General features: G+C 39.4%; 1 protein-coding gene across 1 annotated transcript; it reads left to right on the top strand.

Moving 5' to 3' along the window:
* The first annotated feature begins 6 nt into the window (after window positions 1–6).
* Window positions 7–17065, top strand: LOC113236171 (alanine aminotransferase 1). Its single transcript, XM_026472180.1, has 8 exons — window positions 7–216; window positions 349–611; window positions 3089–3178; window positions 4529–4623; window positions 4999–5189; window positions 11301–11503; window positions 15393–15728; window positions 15795–17065. Exons 2-8 carry the CDS (start codon window positions 360–362, stop codon window positions 16200–16202), a joined length of 1575 nt encoding a protein of 524 aa, XP_026327965.1. The 5' UTR covers window positions 7–216; window positions 349–359; the 3' UTR covers window positions 16203–17065.
* The last annotated feature ends 1074 nt before the right edge of the window (window positions 17066–18139 follow it).

Here is an 18139-nt window from a genome sequence, read left to right as displayed (position 1 = left end):
GTCACCATAATATCAGTGTAATTGTGCAATCGTCTAAGATAACCCGTAAGAGGGTCGAATCTTACGATACGATCCCATATAAGTTATCAAAACACATTTAAGTTGGATATCTAGCTTCACGGTAGTGTTTACAAACTGACAACGAAAGCTATCGATCGGTGAGATTCGTTCCCGTGCGGAAAGTTGTTCCTACAAGGGCCACCGGTCGCTACAAAGGTATGCATCAAATAATAATCCGGCAACACCGAACTCTTTCATAAATTTCGTCGTAAATTATAAGCAGTGTTGTGTGTCGAAGTGCGTACTGCGGCGAGTGTGACGTATTGAGAGTAGCGACATTGATTGCAGCAGCAAAGAGCATGTCGCCGGTGAAAATGATAAGGGGCGCCAGTCGTGTGTGGAGCGGCAGTACGGCGCGGTCGGTTCGAGCAGCTGCGGACGAGCTCGTGTTAGTGTCGCGGATCTCCAACGGTATAACTCGCCTGCAGCGCACCATGGCTACCAAAGTCATCACACCCGAGAACTTGAATCCCAATCTTGTAAAGTTAGAATATGCCGTCCGTGGTCCTCTCGTCATCCGTGCTACGGAAATTGAGAAAGAACTCCAGAAGGTAAGTGGCTAGTTTTTTTTAAATAATAAATTATTATTGTGCTTAGGTAGGTATTACTACTACTTTGGAAATGTTTTATGTGCTGTCATCTATAAACATTTTAAATGTATTAATTACAAACTTCCATTGTTGGAATAATTTATTAGCGCAGTGAAGGTCATAAAAAAATGCCATGTAATTAAATATTGCTTACCCAGTTCGGACTGTAGGTCCAAGTACCTTCTCAAACAATGATTCGCATTTGCACCTCCCAAACAGTACATTATTGTGACAAAGAACTACATTTACTTGGCAATTTGCCTTTATTGTCTCGCTAACACTCTTTTATTGCAAATAAAAGCAAATTGGTTTTAATTATTCCCTTTTTGAAAATATTGGCTCACCATGTTGCAAAAGGAGTGCAGCACAGAACAAATTGTGCCACTAAATACTTGTCAATGGCAAGTGAGTTATCACATGCTGATGCAGGCACTCAGTAACATATTATCTTGTTTAGATACTTTTTGTCATTTTCATCATAATGATAAATTGATCTAGTTTAGAGAGCACATACTTTAAGCATTACATGGCCACATAGATACTACCTGTCACCTGTCTATCTTCCAAATTTAACCACTATTATAAATATAGGTTTCATTTTTCTTGGGTTTTTACTGTTCATATAATATCAACATGTGCCCTACTCACATACTTATTGCTACATTATTGGTTTTCATGGTCAAAGTTATACAATTTTCTGTATTTTATGAACTCACAGTAGGTTTTGTAAATATGTCACTGCTTAAAAAACTACACAAATAATATGGTCATAAATGGTGGAGCCTCTAGAATATTTCATGATTATTTAAATCATTTCCGAACAGGTTTTAACATTTGAATAAACAAGTTTACAATACACAAATTATGACTATGAAATGGGTACTACCACACAATTTGTTATGAATTTGTACAAAAAATATGAAATTTACATGTTTTACGTTTATCTTACATTTAAGTAATATACTGTCTTTCTCATAAATAATTGACAATTTTTTCACTGAACATTATGTCACTAAAATCGAATGCTGGTTATGTGTAACACACACATAAAATTGTTTCTGGCATGGATTCAGTGTGGTTTAGGGTAATGGTTGACTCAAGGCCAGTTCTGGTAGTTTAAATTATAACTACTTTTGCGATTCGCACAGTTTTATATGCATTTCGTCAAGTACTAGTGATTGAGAATGGCAGAACATATTGATGTTTCTATTTGCTATTTATAATCTCATTGTAACAAGTGACACTCAATGGGATGATACATAACTGCTATTCAATATTGCAATTATTACACATAGGAAATGAAGCTTTTGTTTTTTATCTAAATCGCATATATATATATTTATTTTTTCAAACAATTTTATCAATTTGTTTTCTTGTTTGGTTGTAAATTTCTTATCAACACAAACATATTGATGTTATTTAGACATTCAGCAGTTTATTTCCAAATATTGTGACATATAAAAACATTCACTTTCAACTTTGGATTTTCTTATACAGAAAAATGTCCAGCAAATTTGAATCCCAAATGTGATAATGTGCTCCAAACTACTCATCTGTAATTACCTGATGCAGCAACCAATGTGTTAGTATGCGTAGTGATTCTTTTGTTATATAAACTCAGTAACAGTAAGCATTTGACTCGTGGATCTCGTTTCGCTTATCTATTTTAATGAAACATAAAGCAATTGTGATATAATAGGTTTTATGTAAAGGATTTAGATTTAGAATGCAATTTTGATGGCGCATTGTTTTCATAGATTGTTTAGTTGATACGAGATAAGCTTTTGATAAACTGTTGTTGTCTTGTTATCGCACTGACAGCTATGATTATCACTATTGAATACATAATATGCGAGATTTATCTCGGCACTTACTCATAAGGGTTTGAGTGGCTTTTGTCGAATTTAGCAGATTGATTATCAATAAGTACATGACATTCGCCTACGGGAAAGTACCCAAACATTGTTTAGAAAAAACTGAAATTCTGGATATATTTATTTACTCACACAGACAGTATCGTTTGAGGACTTCCATGGTCGAGTGGCTTGCACACCAGTGGCTCCATCTCTGAGGTCCCGGGTTCAATCCCCAGCTGGGTCAGTGTACAAAACTAACTTTACTATATTGTCTCGGCTCAGGGTGTTTGTGCTTGAGTTACTTACTTCGGGATCAGAGCAATCTATCAAAAAAATATTGTGTAGTTGTGTAACATTGCATTATTGTACAAGCAATTTTTCTAAGCACCATTTTTCCACAACTGAAATAATTACTCAATATGTATTTTCTTATTGGGATACCAGAACAGGGATCTAAACTTTCCAAACAAACTTGTCCATGATGACTAGTGGAAATAATGTTACCACGAAACTAACTACATAGGCTAGACACTACTGTAATGTTGATGTCTGAATTTCACAAAAGAACGGTGTGTTTGTCAGGGCGCGCAGAAGCCGTTCAAGCAGGTGATCAAGGCGAATATCGGCGACGCGCATGCCATGGGCCAAGTGCCCATCACCTTCATCCGTCAGGTTTGAGAACATTCTCTGTTGACTTCTTTACTACTTCTTCTACTTTGATAACATTTCTTGACTCAGTATAAAAACCGTTAAATTTTTGAATACTACATAATAGTAATTTTTTTAAATTATGAAAACGCTTTATTGTTACTTGGGTGCAAGACGTGCTGTTGTGGTTTTGCTGCCATTTTTAGCTTGCCTCTGCACATAAACAAAGCGGCCCTTTCAATGCATTCTAATTAAAGCACATGACTAAAACGGGTAATAAAGCGTGACGTAATGCAAGAAACTTGATGAAGTGACAGCGAACTTTCTGTTTTCTTATCTAAAGGATAAGTTTTCTATTGGTCCCTTGTTGCTTTTGTTTTAATAAATTAATTAAAATTGTTTTAATAATTTAGTAAACACTTACTATTATACAAAACAAAATGTTTACTATTAAAAAAACAAAGAGTTTTTGTTTTAATAATATTACAACAAAAGCAAAAAGGGAACAATAGAAAACTTATCCTTTTGATAACAAAACAGAAAGTTCGCTGTCACTAAATCAAGATTCTACATATGTACATGTAGAGTATAAACATAGTAGAATAAGAACAGGTAGGACAACTCAGTACCTACCCTAATGATAGCGCGGCATGTATGTGCGCGTAACCGTGTACGGACGCACACATTCGCATAGTAATGAAATGCGCGTTGAGATTGAGACGACCAGTGTTGTGCAACGCTAGTGCACCCTTATGTTATGCAAATGTGTGCGTACAAGCCTCGCGGCGGGTCCGCACATATACAAGCCGCTGCGCTGCGACTATACTTGTTCTTATTCTACTATGGTATAAGAATAGATTCCAATTAATGCCGAGGCCGCTAGTCTTTGTGTAATCCTGTAGTACACGCGGGTAGTATGAATATTCATACTGTTATGACAGTTGAAAGAATTAGTCATTTTGATACATATCGCACCCTTAGTAATATAAGGGCACAATCCAAAAAAAGTAGATTTTTGGGAAATTTGGGAATTGATAGGGACTTAAATAATAAATGGGATCAAACTTATATAGCTCCATATTTCTGTTATATTTTTTGTACTATATGGGTCTAACTTGAAAGTGTTTTTTTAACTTGCTTGAAACTTATGGAATTTATTTATATTATTTTTTTTTTTATTGCTCTTTATAATACATTTATCAAAGAACAAATCTGCCAAATTTCATATTTATAACTTAAATAATAAGCATATTATTTGAAAAAATAGGTGTAATGTAGGAATCCAGAATCTTAATACGCGATTTCCCAAAAATCTACTTTTTTTGGATTGTGCCCTTATATTACTAAGGGTGCGATATATTGTACGACGTGCAGGTGCTAGCATGCGTGGCATTGCCGGAGCTGATAAAGACGGGCGACTTCCCTGAAGACGTAAAGAAGAGGGCCGAGGACATCCTCGACGGCTGCGGGTAAGCTCAAAAAATTATTTTTCTATTTCCGTAGATTTGGATCCGCTTACATGTCATCAACATCTTGTAGGAGATCCCTGTGTCAATAAAATTGTCTAGGAAGACCTCGATACGCGGACACGAACGGCTCGACAGGAAAAAGCACGCTCGCTATCGGCTGACAGCGAATTAACTATCGTTTCGTCGGACTTAGGGGCGCAGCGATGATTGGACGATCAAGGGAGTAGTTGGAGTGTTGAGATAATGCGGGTTGTGACCCGATCGTCATGCAGAAACTTATTTTATAGCCATAAATAACACCGAGGAGTGAATTCAGCCGCGGGGTCCGGGACGGCGGCTGGAATCAACGTGATCGTATTCTCGTTCCATGAGCAGCGGCCGGTCGGTGGGCTCGTACTCGGCGTCGCACGGCATCGAGCTGATCCGCCGCCACGTGGCGGAGTACATCGCGCGCCGCGACGGACACCCGTGCGACTGGAACAACGTGTGCCTCTCGGGCGGCGCCTCCGCCGGCATCAAGAACTGCCTGCAGATGTTCGTCAACCGCGTCGACGGGAAGCCCTCCGGTCAGTACGGCGCCCTATGCTGGGGTCCTTTGCCTTCTTGCTTTTGCCTTTGCCTTTTTTACCTTCCTCGGCAAAAAGGGCAGAGCGATAAGTCGGCCCCTCTGACGAATTTGTAATCGCGTGCGTGTATTTCGCGTTATCTTAATTCGTAATAATCTATTATTGATGGAGATATCAGTGAGCCAAGTGTCGAATAATATGTCGCCGCCGCTAAAACTACATTTTTGGTATATTGCGTCATATTGTCATAATAATAATACCCACTAACTGGTTGTCGCCACTCGAATGGTGTTCACGCACTCAGAAACTACAAATCTAGAACAACACAGACTTGTTAAGGAATTGAAAAGCCGAGAAGTTCCGAAAGAGTTAAACGTTGGTGGCGAAGCCGTCGACCTCGTTCAGTATTCGCAATTTAGTGACGATCGTTGATAGCCTACGCCGCGAACGTTTAGTCAGCGCACGTGTGGCAGCGGCCTTGCGAAGCAATTATATGTCCTCAACTGGTTGTTACGTAGGAATCGTACCTTTCACGCAGCTCTATTCCGCGTTCAGGGTGTTATTAAAAGGAGGAATGTTCCGTTTTAAGCGTGCGTAGGTAAATTTGGAACCGTGCAATTTAACGGAAAAATGACAAACTGTCATCCGAGATACTAGTTTGTAGGTCGTGTCTACGAAATGTCATCGAGTTCGATTCATAAAGACGCCTAATGGGGCCGAAGCGCATTTGTATGAGCCACGTTCGCAGGAATCCCCTTTTACAAAATTATATACTTAATGCTCATAGCATTAGCTAACTGGAGGACTATCGAAAAGTGAACTGCGGATATGAATGTGTAAATTGCGATATAAAATGTTTGATAGTTTTAAAGTGCTCTACCGCGGGGTCCTCGGTATCGATCGGCAGGAATTCTGCGTGTCTTGACTCCTTCTCGCTACCGTCGACACTGCGCGACGCGTTACATGTACTACTCACTCTATTAGCAACATTCGCGTCTCGCATTATACGCAGGACAGTTTTAGATTGACAACAGCGTATGTGCGCTACGTGTAATAGCTAAGGTCGCGTAGAAAGGTCGCTAGGCCACCCGAGTACCTACATAACTCGAGATTCGCCATTGCGAAGTCACGTCTCTCTGTGGTTGGTTTCCATTATATTTACCACACTGAAACGATTGGTTTCTTATCACTTGTTACATAGATGTCTTCGAAATGACACTACTTTTTCGTATCTAATTACGCCAATCTAAACACACTAATGTTTCGGTCTCTTTACGGTAGCTTGATCACGACTATGAGACCGTAGAACATGCGTAGGACCTATAAAGAGCCCGGAAAGTTGGTTTGTTTGAAAAAGATTGTGTACCAACCGCGAAAACTTAAGCAATCGATACTCATTACATAGATACCTATTACGAATGGTAGTGCAGTCGCTGTGTGGTCGCGCATTGCCTTTATTTGCTCATTACATATTTAAGCACCCATTATCTTTCCCAGTGTGCGCTCGAACGAGCGATGCGATAATAATAATCTCGCGAACTCCGCACATTATTTAGCTGCACACTGATAATATGCGAGACAGAGAAATCGACGTCATGTAACAAAGAAATAATATTTTGAATAGACACTAATTGCAAACATTAGGTTCGTAATTATACAGCTCGTAGTTAGTAAATTCAAATGAAGTATTATTTACTTTAAATGTAAATAATTCTTCAATGGAAATTATATTTTAAGGCAATCAATATTTGTGCATTGTTCACAACAGCCGGCTTGCTATATTATTGTTGTTTGTTTTCTCAAATGTCTTGGGCATTGTCGTGTGGACCATATTCACAAGGCCTTTGCAATCGACACATAATGATAGGATTCTTTTTTCTGTATTGTATTTTCTCTTCAACTTTTGAGGTCTTTCCATTGGTATGTTTAATTAAAATAAACGGCTAAATGAAACCAAAATATCTATCTGATTTCGAATTCAACCTTGGTAGGCACTAAAGTATTACAATAACATCTTGTTTATCTGTTTTTGTAATATTTGTTGTAACAATGAGCTCGTATGTCAAACCATTTTCAAGTGGTTCGATAACAAAATGGATATATATGCTCCGCTTACTACGAGTGGCTACAAGGCTGCCGTTTCAAGTAAATTAAGTAATACACGCGAATATATCATTTTTATAGGCATCTGAATTGTCTTGCTTTAACACTCTGTTCTTTTTCACACTTATAACTTATGTAAATTGTGTTGTCTAGTAGGTGTAGGTAGTTTTCAGTTGACGTAGATGTACACGTTCGATTAGGCCGGAAAATATCACTTGTATCCAAATTATAATTGAATTAACATCATATGCTAGCTAGATGTGTCACGCTAGGCTCTTCATGGGTGATCTCTACCCTGTTGGTAATAATGTGTTTATAATCACAAATTAGTTTATTTATTTATTATATAGACAACAAAACAGATAAGAATGAAATTGCATTGATGAGAGTTAAATACGGTATTAGAAAGTTCTCTACCAGATTGTAATTATAAATACGATGTTTACACATCATTGTACAGTAAAAAAAAATATATAAATACTTATTTTCTTCATACTTAATACAAAAGCGACGAATACCTATGTAAGAGTCCTTTAAATATTCTAGATCTTGGATCAAACATATCCCGACCGTAGTTTTTCATAGACATATAATTGTAAAACACACGTTTTTACCAAGGGGTTATAAAACTAAGTGCTATTCTTATACGTCCGCAAGTAAATTGTCTTTTTAGGTATTCGGGGATTACGCCTTGTACAGATATTTATTTTACTTAAAAGGTAAGAAAACTCAATCTCGCCATGAGATTCTTTATGCAAGTAGATATATGAGGTCTTGTCTTTTAGGGTGAACAAGCAAGGAGTTCACTTTAAACCTCTCACTACAGCCAACGAGGGTGCGACCATAACCGCATTTGTAACCAAGCATCCTGATCCTGAGAGATCTTCCCTGAACGTTTTCTGTACTATGTTTGGTTTAAAAATTGCGCTGTTTGTGATTTCGTTTTAAGAATTGTGCTATGTGTAGCTGTTTTTAAAAATTTCAGATAGAGCCTGGGGCCAACTTAGATTTCAGTTCTTCAAATTAACAAGTAGATTTAAACTTATTTGTTCTTTGTATTGTGATTGGCACCTTTTTATATTTAAATGTAGCAAAGGTTTCGGTGGTATACAATACTTTTCGAAAATTACTGTCTTTTACATAAATATTTATTGCTTACTTTAAATATGTAACGAATTAAAATTTTTATTGATTTTTAATAAGATTAGTCAAAACTTCTATATTAACTGGGTTTGAAAAGTTTGCTACAATATTTCTTTTGTCTTTACTTGTGTAAATGACAGAGAAATGTCAAGATTCTAGCCCCATTGGTTTCGATGAGTGAACCCGTCAATCAATATATACATGAAATGAATGAAAATTATGTGGGAGGTCATGTTTCGTAAAGGCAATAATTTAAGATTTATGTTATTTCTTACAAAACTAAATAATTGCTATTAATTATAGTCTCTAGCTTGGTTATGGTGGCGGACAAAATTGCTCGAAATGAAATGAATAGGTTTTTATTTGCATAAAATAAATAGTATATGGTTTAATAAAAGTTCATAAATAAGTCACCAATTAGTGCAGCATATCTTACTGATCGCCGCACATGCAAAAATTCAATCTTACGTAACACAATGATATTATTTCTTAACTTAATCTTATAACTCAGTCTTATAAATTCATTAAATGTATTCTAAAAATTCTTTGACGTTGTAAAAACAATTTTATAAATGCCATTTCTCTAGTTTTCTACATTTATGTGGCCTGTGTTTTCTACACAGTTATAGATTTTTTTAAATATGTAGTCCGAGGACAACAGTCTAGCACTAGTCTATCAGATTTCCTTGTACGTCTAGGATTTATTACTATTGCTCTTTTGAATAGATCTAATCTTTGTTTTACAAATTTTCATAACTCTATAATATACATATACTTGCTATAGTTAATATTCACAGCTAAGGGGAGAGACTCCTACAACTAAACAAGGGATCATAAATCGCTTGTAAATACTTCTTTTGAGCTAGGCAAACTTTATCAGTTGTTGCACGGTTACCCCAAACTATACATAGCGAATAATTGATGCTATATAACAATGATAAGCAAACAAAGCCATTTCCTGAGATATTGTTTTAGACAGCCTAGCTAACACACTCATTGATTCTATTACATACATTATCAATATGACTATTATAATTAAGATATTTGTCTAAACATAGTCCTAAAAATGTTTTCTTATCAGCTGTAGAAATCGCTTCATTCTTATAATGTACAGTCAACAGCACATCAAGCCACATATTCACGTATCTTGTTCCGTTGCACTGGAGGCGATTTTCAAACGAAAATGTGTAGTCTGATGTGCTGTTGTCTGTACATTTAGATTAACTTGCGACGTTCTTTTCAAAGCATACTGAATGTGTCTGTGTTTGTCAAATTTGCATGCAAATTATTATTGTTAAGCCATTTCATTACAGATTCTTTAGTAACATCAATGTCATTTTAATATTCGTTTACACACTTTTTATTAGATGTCACTACAATAAATAAGATGTCTGGAAATAATACACATTTATGACTTAGCACTTTAGGTAGATTATCAATGTATAAAGTAATAATAAGGAGCCCAAGTCACTCCCTTGTGGAACACCAAATTTGCTATGTTTGTAATCAGAGTTATGAATTAATTCCTTATTATGATCGCCTATTGCATTCATTTCGACACTCTGCATTATATTCTTCAAGTAAGAATCCAACCACAGTAGCGGGATGACCAAAATAACAGACATACTCTAGAATGCTACGGACAAGATGGTCAGGATACTTTGAGGCAGTTTGAAACTCTTGGTGCACCTTGTTATAAAGCACTTCAATTACTTGAAGTGCTTTGTTCTGTGTTCTATGAAGGCATAAAGTTTCCCTTAGTGTTGATATCCCTGTCTCACGGCCAAGTTTAACCTCTGTTATAGAAACCAAGGCGTCATTAAAATATAAGTAATAAAATTAAAATCATACAAGTAGTGGCCAGTTGGCCAGATCACCCTTGCTGTATACGCTGTGGCTTGATGTCCTGTTTTTGAATGTATGCACTACACTAGGCATTTGTCATACAAATCTGCAAGAGCTAACAGTCATCATATTGACTATGAATTAGAAATGGACTATGGAAGGTAGAAAGCGTTCTAGAGCTAATTTACGAGTTTTGCTTACACCACCTCAAACTCCAACATAATTACTGTATATAGATTTTGCGAAGCGTAATAAACTATAAGATATGTGTACCTCAGTTTCCTATAAACGGAGATAAGTTTTCTAAGACGTGAGGGCGTGAGCTCTATTTGTGCACGCCGTTTGAGTCTGCTCTCCAGTATCACCCCGAGTTATCGTACACTTGTCCCAACCAGTGACGGTTTGGTAGGGAAGATTGGAAAAAACTCCACTTGTCCCCACCAGGGAGGACAGCTGGTAGGGCCTACTGGAATAGGCCATATTAGCAGCATACAACTGTACGATAGGAACAGTCTTAAACTGCGGAGAGGCTTCATTGAAGTGAGTTGGACTTTAAAGTACCGCAACAATGGATTACAGTGTGACGGCATCGTTAGTACGAGGTTTAATGAAAAACAATTTAATTTTTCCATTTTGATCATCACTTCGTAATGTAAATATTTTACATGGAGCAGTCAATATTAGGCGTTGACATTAAGCACACGATATTGTTGCGATGTCACCGCGGTAACGCCGTACCAGCTCGACTTTGAGATTGTTCAAACTGCCTCCGTGGCCGAATAGTTACCACGCTGGACTGCCACGCAGAGGTCCCATGTTCGATTCCCGGGTCGGGGGAAATATTTGTACCTATGACCTACATTTATTTCTCTCGTGAATTTGGGTGTAATTTGTGGTTGTCTTTGTGTGTGTCCATGGCATCCACGACACAGGGTTTGCCTAGTGCAGGGCTATGTTGAGTGTGTGCGTTATTTGTTCGTCTGGGATGATATATGACGTGTCACGTTGCGGGTGTTGCAGCCGTGATGATCCCGATCCCGCAGTATCCCCTGTACACGGCTTCGCTGGCGGAGTACGGGCTCGAGGCGGTGGGGTACTTCCTCGACGAGGAGACGAACTGGGGCCTCGACGTCCAGGAGCTGCAGCGCGCCTACGAAAAGGGCTCTGAGAACAGCAGCGTGCGCGCCATCGTCGTCATCAACCCCGGGAACCCCACCGGACAGGTACCGCTGGGCCCTCGGGCCGCGACCGGTCTGCTCCGCAGGCTCCTACACTTTTGGGCTCACCGCCCACTTACGCAAGATAAAACATTGTAACGCCTACCGCCACAAAAAATAACTGAAACACGTATTGTATTTTTTATATTACAGTGCGGCCGCCGAGAGAATGCATATTTCACATCAGTCAGTCTGTCACTTGGACATGACTAGTGATGAGCAATATTTAACATTTTTTATATACTCGATACTATTTTTATGTGGCCCACGAAAAAAGTACTTTTTTATAAGTTTTACTACTTGTTTTTATTGCGTCTGGTTACTTATATTATTAATAAAGTAATAGTAAGTGTAACTGTACGTCGTGCATCCATTTATGTAACTTTTGATAGCTGGAATTCTAATCAATTAGTTGCTGTGATTACTCACAAATTTGTTAACTTTATGTGTGTCGTAGTATATATACCTCTGTAATGTAAAAAATAAGTATGGAGGTGTGTTAGACTTGGTGTTGAGCAATCAGAGCGAAAGTCGAGTGATGGTGGAGAGTAGCACGGAGCTAGCGCCTCCCGACGCGAACCACCCGGCGCTTCTAGTACAGATTGAGTTCTCCACCCCGCGCGTTCCTTGATAGCTTCGTAGGCCTCTTCTAAAGATTTTTGTAATTTATATGCGTATTATATGAGACAATTTATATGAATGCATTAACGTTGACGAAGCATTAAATACATTACATAATGAAATGAATAAATATCTACTTAAATATGTACCAATTAAAAAGATTAGGGGTTATTCACGTTACCAATGTCCATGTTCGTATACAACGGAATTAAAACAGAATATAAAAAATAAAATAAAAGTCTCTCTTATATTGGACAAACAAAGCGAAGTATTTGTACCCGCGTCAAATAACATATAGCTGATGTCAAACACCGTCGCGTAAGTCGCGTAAGTCTGCAGTCTGCGAGCATGTCATGGATAAACCTACACATTCAGTGAAGTTTGACAAACCCAAGGTCCTCGCAAAAGAAGTCCGTTATATACCCAGGATGCTGCGAGAAGCCATTGAAATTAAAAAATATCCTAATTTCAACAGGGTAGATGGTTTCCCCGTACCACCAGTTTGGGATCCAGTATTTCCTCTAATGAAAAATCCCAAACAGACTTATTAATACGTTTACGAGATTAATACGTTTTAGTTTATTCTAATTTCTATTAATAATTAATAATAAATTGAACTTGATAAAAATTCATTCAATAAAATAATTTGTAAAACTGAATGTAGCGTAAATTGGAATGTTTTCTTTGTAAAATTAAAAATAAGGTATTTAATTAATAACTATTGTAACTATAGTGAAAACAATAGGGTGGTTTGTATCAATATTAGACATAACTGGTTGAAGACTGTACCACCTCAGTCGGTTTGTGTGAAAAAACCCGCGATTTAAATTCCGAAAAATGGTTTCATTTCCTATAAAAAATAAATATTTTCATTTCAAAAAATATAAGGAAAGCAGTAAACAATTCAATTTATAAATGTTTAAGTATTATGTAGAAAAAGTAAAATCAATGACAAAAATTATATATAAAGAATACGTAAAACAAAATCGGTTAAATTTAAGAATTTACCCTAGGAAATTTGGCAATTTGTTAAAAATAACAGAGCTGCACCTCAACATTGCAACGAATTTATTTATAATGATAAAATTATTACTATCCTCACTTGTTTCCATCATTGTTTGTGTCGGGAATGGTCGGTTTAGATGCCATAAGAGTTGAGATGAAAGATGGCGTTACATCGACTCTTTAATGCATTGACCTACCAATCTTTAATGTCACCAATTGTGATGAAATTGACAATTCGATTGGCTCGATGAATGTCGGAGCTAACGAGCACGTCGCCTCACTAAAATTAAAAAATGAAAGAGTCCTGGATATATTGCATTTTTTTTCAATGGTTGTATGATAATAATTACGGAACTTCAGAGGCATGCATATGTCAAAAGTTACAAAAGGTATAAATGGTTGGACGAAGTATAGGTTAAAGAAAATAATAATATGGTAGTAATATAGAAAATTATTTATCAGAAAACATATCATGAATAAGCAGACTCTGATTCACTTGAGGTGTCGTCGTCGCTTACATGTATAATTCCCAGGTCGTATGTACCTGACTAACAAATGGAACTTTTTTGTTAATTTGTAATTTTGAACAGTGGTAGAGAGTTATGTGCCAGACGCCAGACGCCCGAGACAACAGCGAAAAGATCCGGTGTATACGAGAGACGATGGTCACCCGGTTGAACCTGGGCCTGCAAGCGGCTTCCGTCTGAGACGCGAACAGGGTCATGTTTAATGAGGCTAAAACACGGGCGTGTCTTTTCTCAACAAAACGAAGCCCTCTACACCTTACTCCGACTTTCCGAGATGTATCCGTGCCGATAAGTGACCACCTTGTGCTACTTGCTCTGGACTTATCATCCAACTTCAACTTTGGGCGATAAATCGAGTCCTTGGCAAAAACTGCTGCCAAAAAACTAGGCATACTTTACAAGGTCAGGTGGTACTTCACACCTGAACAGCTTTTAAAACTGTATAAAGCACAAGTTCGTTATGGAGTGCTGCTGCCACCTTTGAGACGGCTCTGCCCAATACCAGTTAGCTGCCTTGGACTCGGTGGAGCGAAAAGCAAAGAGACTAATTAACAACAATTATCTTGTGCAGTCGAAGCTACAAAATCGCGACTATCGCAGAAAAGTAGCCTGCTTGTCGGTTTTCTGTCGGATACATTTCGGGGGGTGTGCGCGGGAACTTTTCAATTTACTTCACCTTCGGTCGACTAGAAGGTCCGGAACACTCCATTCTTATGTGGTTGATTTACCACTTATTCGCGCTAAGCGCTTTGCTTCCTCCGTCCGCGATGCGTACGGCAAAGGAATGGAATACTCTACTCTCTGTGTTCCCGAAAAGTACAATTTGGGGCTTTTCAAGGCTAGAGTGAATAGGTGTTCTTTAGGCAAACGCGTCCCATCGTCGCTTAACATCAGGTGTGATTGTGGCCAAGCGTATGTCTATTATATATTAAAAAAATATATAAAAATTTACCAAGGATTAGGGTGACTAAACTACTTACAACTAGGAAATGAAACTGTTTTTCCGGATTTAAATTGCGTATATTTGTTTTTTTAAACAAACCGACGTTTCGGGTCCTTCACAGGTCCCATGGTCACGGTTAACCGAGGTGGTACAGTCATTAACCAGTTATGTTTAATATTAATGCTAATCACCCTATTTTTCAAACGTCGGTTTGTTTGAAAAAAAACAAATATACGCGATTTAAATCCGGAAAAATAGTTTCATTTCCTATGTGTCACAATCGTGAAGATCTAAGAATTCGATACTTACAACTACTTTACACTTTTTTACGTTACGTAACAGTATAATGATAGTATTGTTTACCACATCACTACAAAAAGAAACAGTTGAGGTAAGCGTCATACTGGGTAGTATGGATTTCAAAATATTATTTTTGTTGTAACTTTTATGCCTTTTTTATATTAAAGATTAAATTGTGGTATTTTGGTTTATGGTGAGTTGACATTATAACATGAATTTTAATGAAATTTTGTATTCCTCGTGTATCTTAGCTATTAAAAGAAATAACCGTAAATTGTTGGCCATTTTAAAGTTATATTGCATTCTCTCGGCGGTCGGACTTTAACTTAACGCTAGTGTACTTTATATTGATGATTCAGGTTTTTTAAAATGCGGACAGCATCCACGCTTTGATCGCTTTCGGGGCTCCCACCGCCCCCGTAGGACTCTTCAACGCCCATCTGGTGGCGGCAGGGACCACTTCGGAAACTACGGTCTAGCACGACGTCTGTCGCCGCAGGTGCTGACCCGGCAGAACATCGAGGAGCTCATCGCGTTCGCGCACAAGCACCGCCTGTTCATCTTCGCCGACGAGGTGTACCAGGACAACGTGTACGACGCGAAGTCCGAGTTCATATCGTTCAAGAAGGTGCTGACGGAGATGGGCGCGCCCTTCTCGGGCATGGAGCTGGCGTCGTTCATGTCCGTCAGCAAGGGCTACATGGGCGAGTGCGGGCTGCGCGGCGGCTGGATGGAGCTGCTGAACCTGCAGCCCACCGTGCAGGCGCACCTGTACAAGACCATCAGCGCTATGCTGTGCCCGTCGGTGCTGGGGCAGGTCGCCGTGGACTGCGTGGTGGGTGCCGGGGCTCCGTCGCGTCGGCCGAAGGGCCGCGACCGACAGACCCCGCATTGCCCGCAGGCGAAGCCGCCGGCGCCGGGCGAGCCGTCGCACGAGCGCTGGCTGCGCGAGAAGGCGGGCGTGCTGCGGGCGCTGCGCGAGCGCGCCGCCATGGTCGTGGACGCCTTCAACTCCATGCCCGGCTTCGCGTGCCGGCCCGTGCAGGGCGCCATGTACGCCTTCCCGCGCCTGGCGCTGCCGCCGCGCGCCGCGCAGGCCGCCGCGCGCGCGCAGCAGGCGCCCGACGTCTTCTACGCCTTCCGCCTGCTCGAGGAGACCGGCATCTGCATCGTGCCGGGCTCCGGCTTCGGCCAGCGGCCGGGCACCTACCACTTCCGCACGACCATCCTGCCGCAGCGGGACGTGCTGCGGACCATGCTGGACGCCTTCAAGAAGTTCCACGAGGAGTTCACCCGGGAGTTCTCGTAGACGCCCGAGCGCGCCTCGATCGAACCGAGTCTATTATTCCGTAAATGTTTTTATTCATTAGTCGCCGCGCCCTCGCCGCGAACGTTGTTGAGGGTAAATGTAGATCGAAACTAGTCGTAGTGCGACCGCGTGCGACGTTCGTCCGCCGTGGCCGCGGGGGCGGCGGCGACGGCTCGGTCGAACGTCTCGCCGTTGTTCAGAATTTGTAGACGCGAGGGCGAGGGTCGGCGGGCCGTTTATTTAGTAGTTAGAGCGGAATGTGATTTGCAAAGAATTTTATTTGCGAGTATATAATACTCGTCGGTCGATACTGTTTATCGTAATTACGTTATCTCGAAAATTCGAAAATTTGTTTTTTCTACTGTTATTATTGTGTATTTATCGTTTTATGAAAACGTTGCCCTTGTACACTTTACTAGACTAGGTGAAAATGAAGTTGCATTTAGGTGTTGACATTTTGTGACCGCGGCCGGCGTGGCGGAGGAGACTCGGCCGGATCGGACCTCCAGTCTCGGCCGTGCCGCGGCGGACTTATCTGTTCCACATTTATGTTCGCACAGATTGTTTTTACCCGCTTTGAATTCTGTACATTGGCGTTATTATTAAGTCGCCCGGACCGTTTCTTCGTAGGTTTTATTGTTTCAAGTATACACCCACTAATTTACACGTGCATTTTGTGCGGGGATAATAACGCAGCTCTAGCAATAAGTTAACGTTCGTTTTGTATATCACCGCTTAGCTAGAAAATGAAATGCTGGAAAATAAATAATCATGGGGCGAATGGATAAGGGCGGTTGTATTGTAGACATTCCCGTTACTTTTTTGATCGATATGACAGCCAAGTTGTTGTTACGTGTTGTTAAACTCGATTATAATATTTAAACAATTTGTTTGTTTTATTTCAACGATATTTCCTGAAATATTTCCTGACTACGAACGAAAGGGGAACAAATAGATAAACTTTTCACATTAAACTTTCGCACACTATTGGATATTGGTATCATGAAAAAGAGGTAAAAAACTGGTTTAGGCGGTCCGCCGTTCAAAAGTTATAAGAGTGTTAATACTGTACCACCCTGGAATAAGTTTATTCCATCGGCACCATTTCTCAACCTCGAGAACCACAATACCCAGCTTAGATCAAATTACACTAAAAAAAATTGTGATTATTTAGTCGGTTCTAGTCGGAAAATACTAGATTGTCGTTACGCCGTTTTAAAGTTATTAAGGTGTTTTACTATCTACGCTGGAATAAATTTATTCCGGCGGTATCATTTTTGAATATAGAGAACCACAGGTCCTAGATTAAATGTGATTGCACCCAGAAAGAGTCGTGAATTAGTCGGTTCTAATAGCAAAATTTTAGAATTAGTCGCTCCTTTGTTTAGCAAGATACTGGATATTGAATTATTTTAATTGGTAGGTACGTACATGTACATAGAAAAATCGTACACGTAATGAAAAATGTATATTTAAGGAAGGTCACCGCTCCAAATGTTCGTTGTGAAATCACTGAAGAGATGCTGGTGGTGATTAAATGAAGATGAAGACCATCGATTATGGTTGAAACTAGTCGGACCGCTTCCGACTAAAATACTACGCGAGAAGTCCCGTTACTTTTATACTATAAGAGTGTAATAAATAAATATTTTAAATGACCACTGAATTTTTAGAGTCAAATTTAACCGTAACACCAATTTGTAGCTAAAAATTACTTGCGCTACAAATTATAATAACTATCGTTTATTCTAGAGTATCTATAAAGATTCCCCCCCCCCCCCATTAAAAAAAAAGGGCCTGTGGCTCTCGAGATTGAAAAATGGTACAGCTGGAATAAGCTTATTCCAGCGTGGACGGTAACACAGCCTTATAACTTGTGAACGGCGGCGGACCGACTCAATCTAATTTTTTGCGATTAGAACCAACTAAATAGCGAC

The sequence above is a fragment of the Hyposmocoma kahamanoa genome, unplaced genomic scaffold, assembly GCF_003589595.1.
Source record: "Hyposmocoma kahamanoa isolate Upper Pololo Valley unplaced genomic scaffold, ASM358959v1 89, whole genome shotgun sequence".
Taxonomy (NCBI): domain Eukaryota; kingdom Metazoa; phylum Arthropoda; class Insecta; order Lepidoptera; family Cosmopterigidae; genus Hyposmocoma; species Hyposmocoma kahamanoa.
The sequence above is the reverse complement of the archived record's forward strand: the minus strand, read 5'-3'. Positions and strand labels throughout refer to the sequence as shown.

Bases quoted from the DNA above. Each gene is read 5' to 3' on its own strand.
- LOC113236171 (XM_026472180.1), top strand. From the start codon at position 360: ATGTCGCCGGTGAAAATGATAAGGGGCGCCAGTCGTGTGTGGAGCGGC. The intron at 3,179-4,528 runs GTTTGAGAACAT...TACGACGTGCAG, and splicing joins CCATCACCTTCATCCGTCAG to GTGCTAGCATGCGTGGCATT. The intron at 4,624-4,998 runs GTAAGCTCAAAA...TTCCATGAGCAG, and splicing joins GACATCCTCGACGGCTGCGG to CGGCCGGTCGGTGGGCTCGT.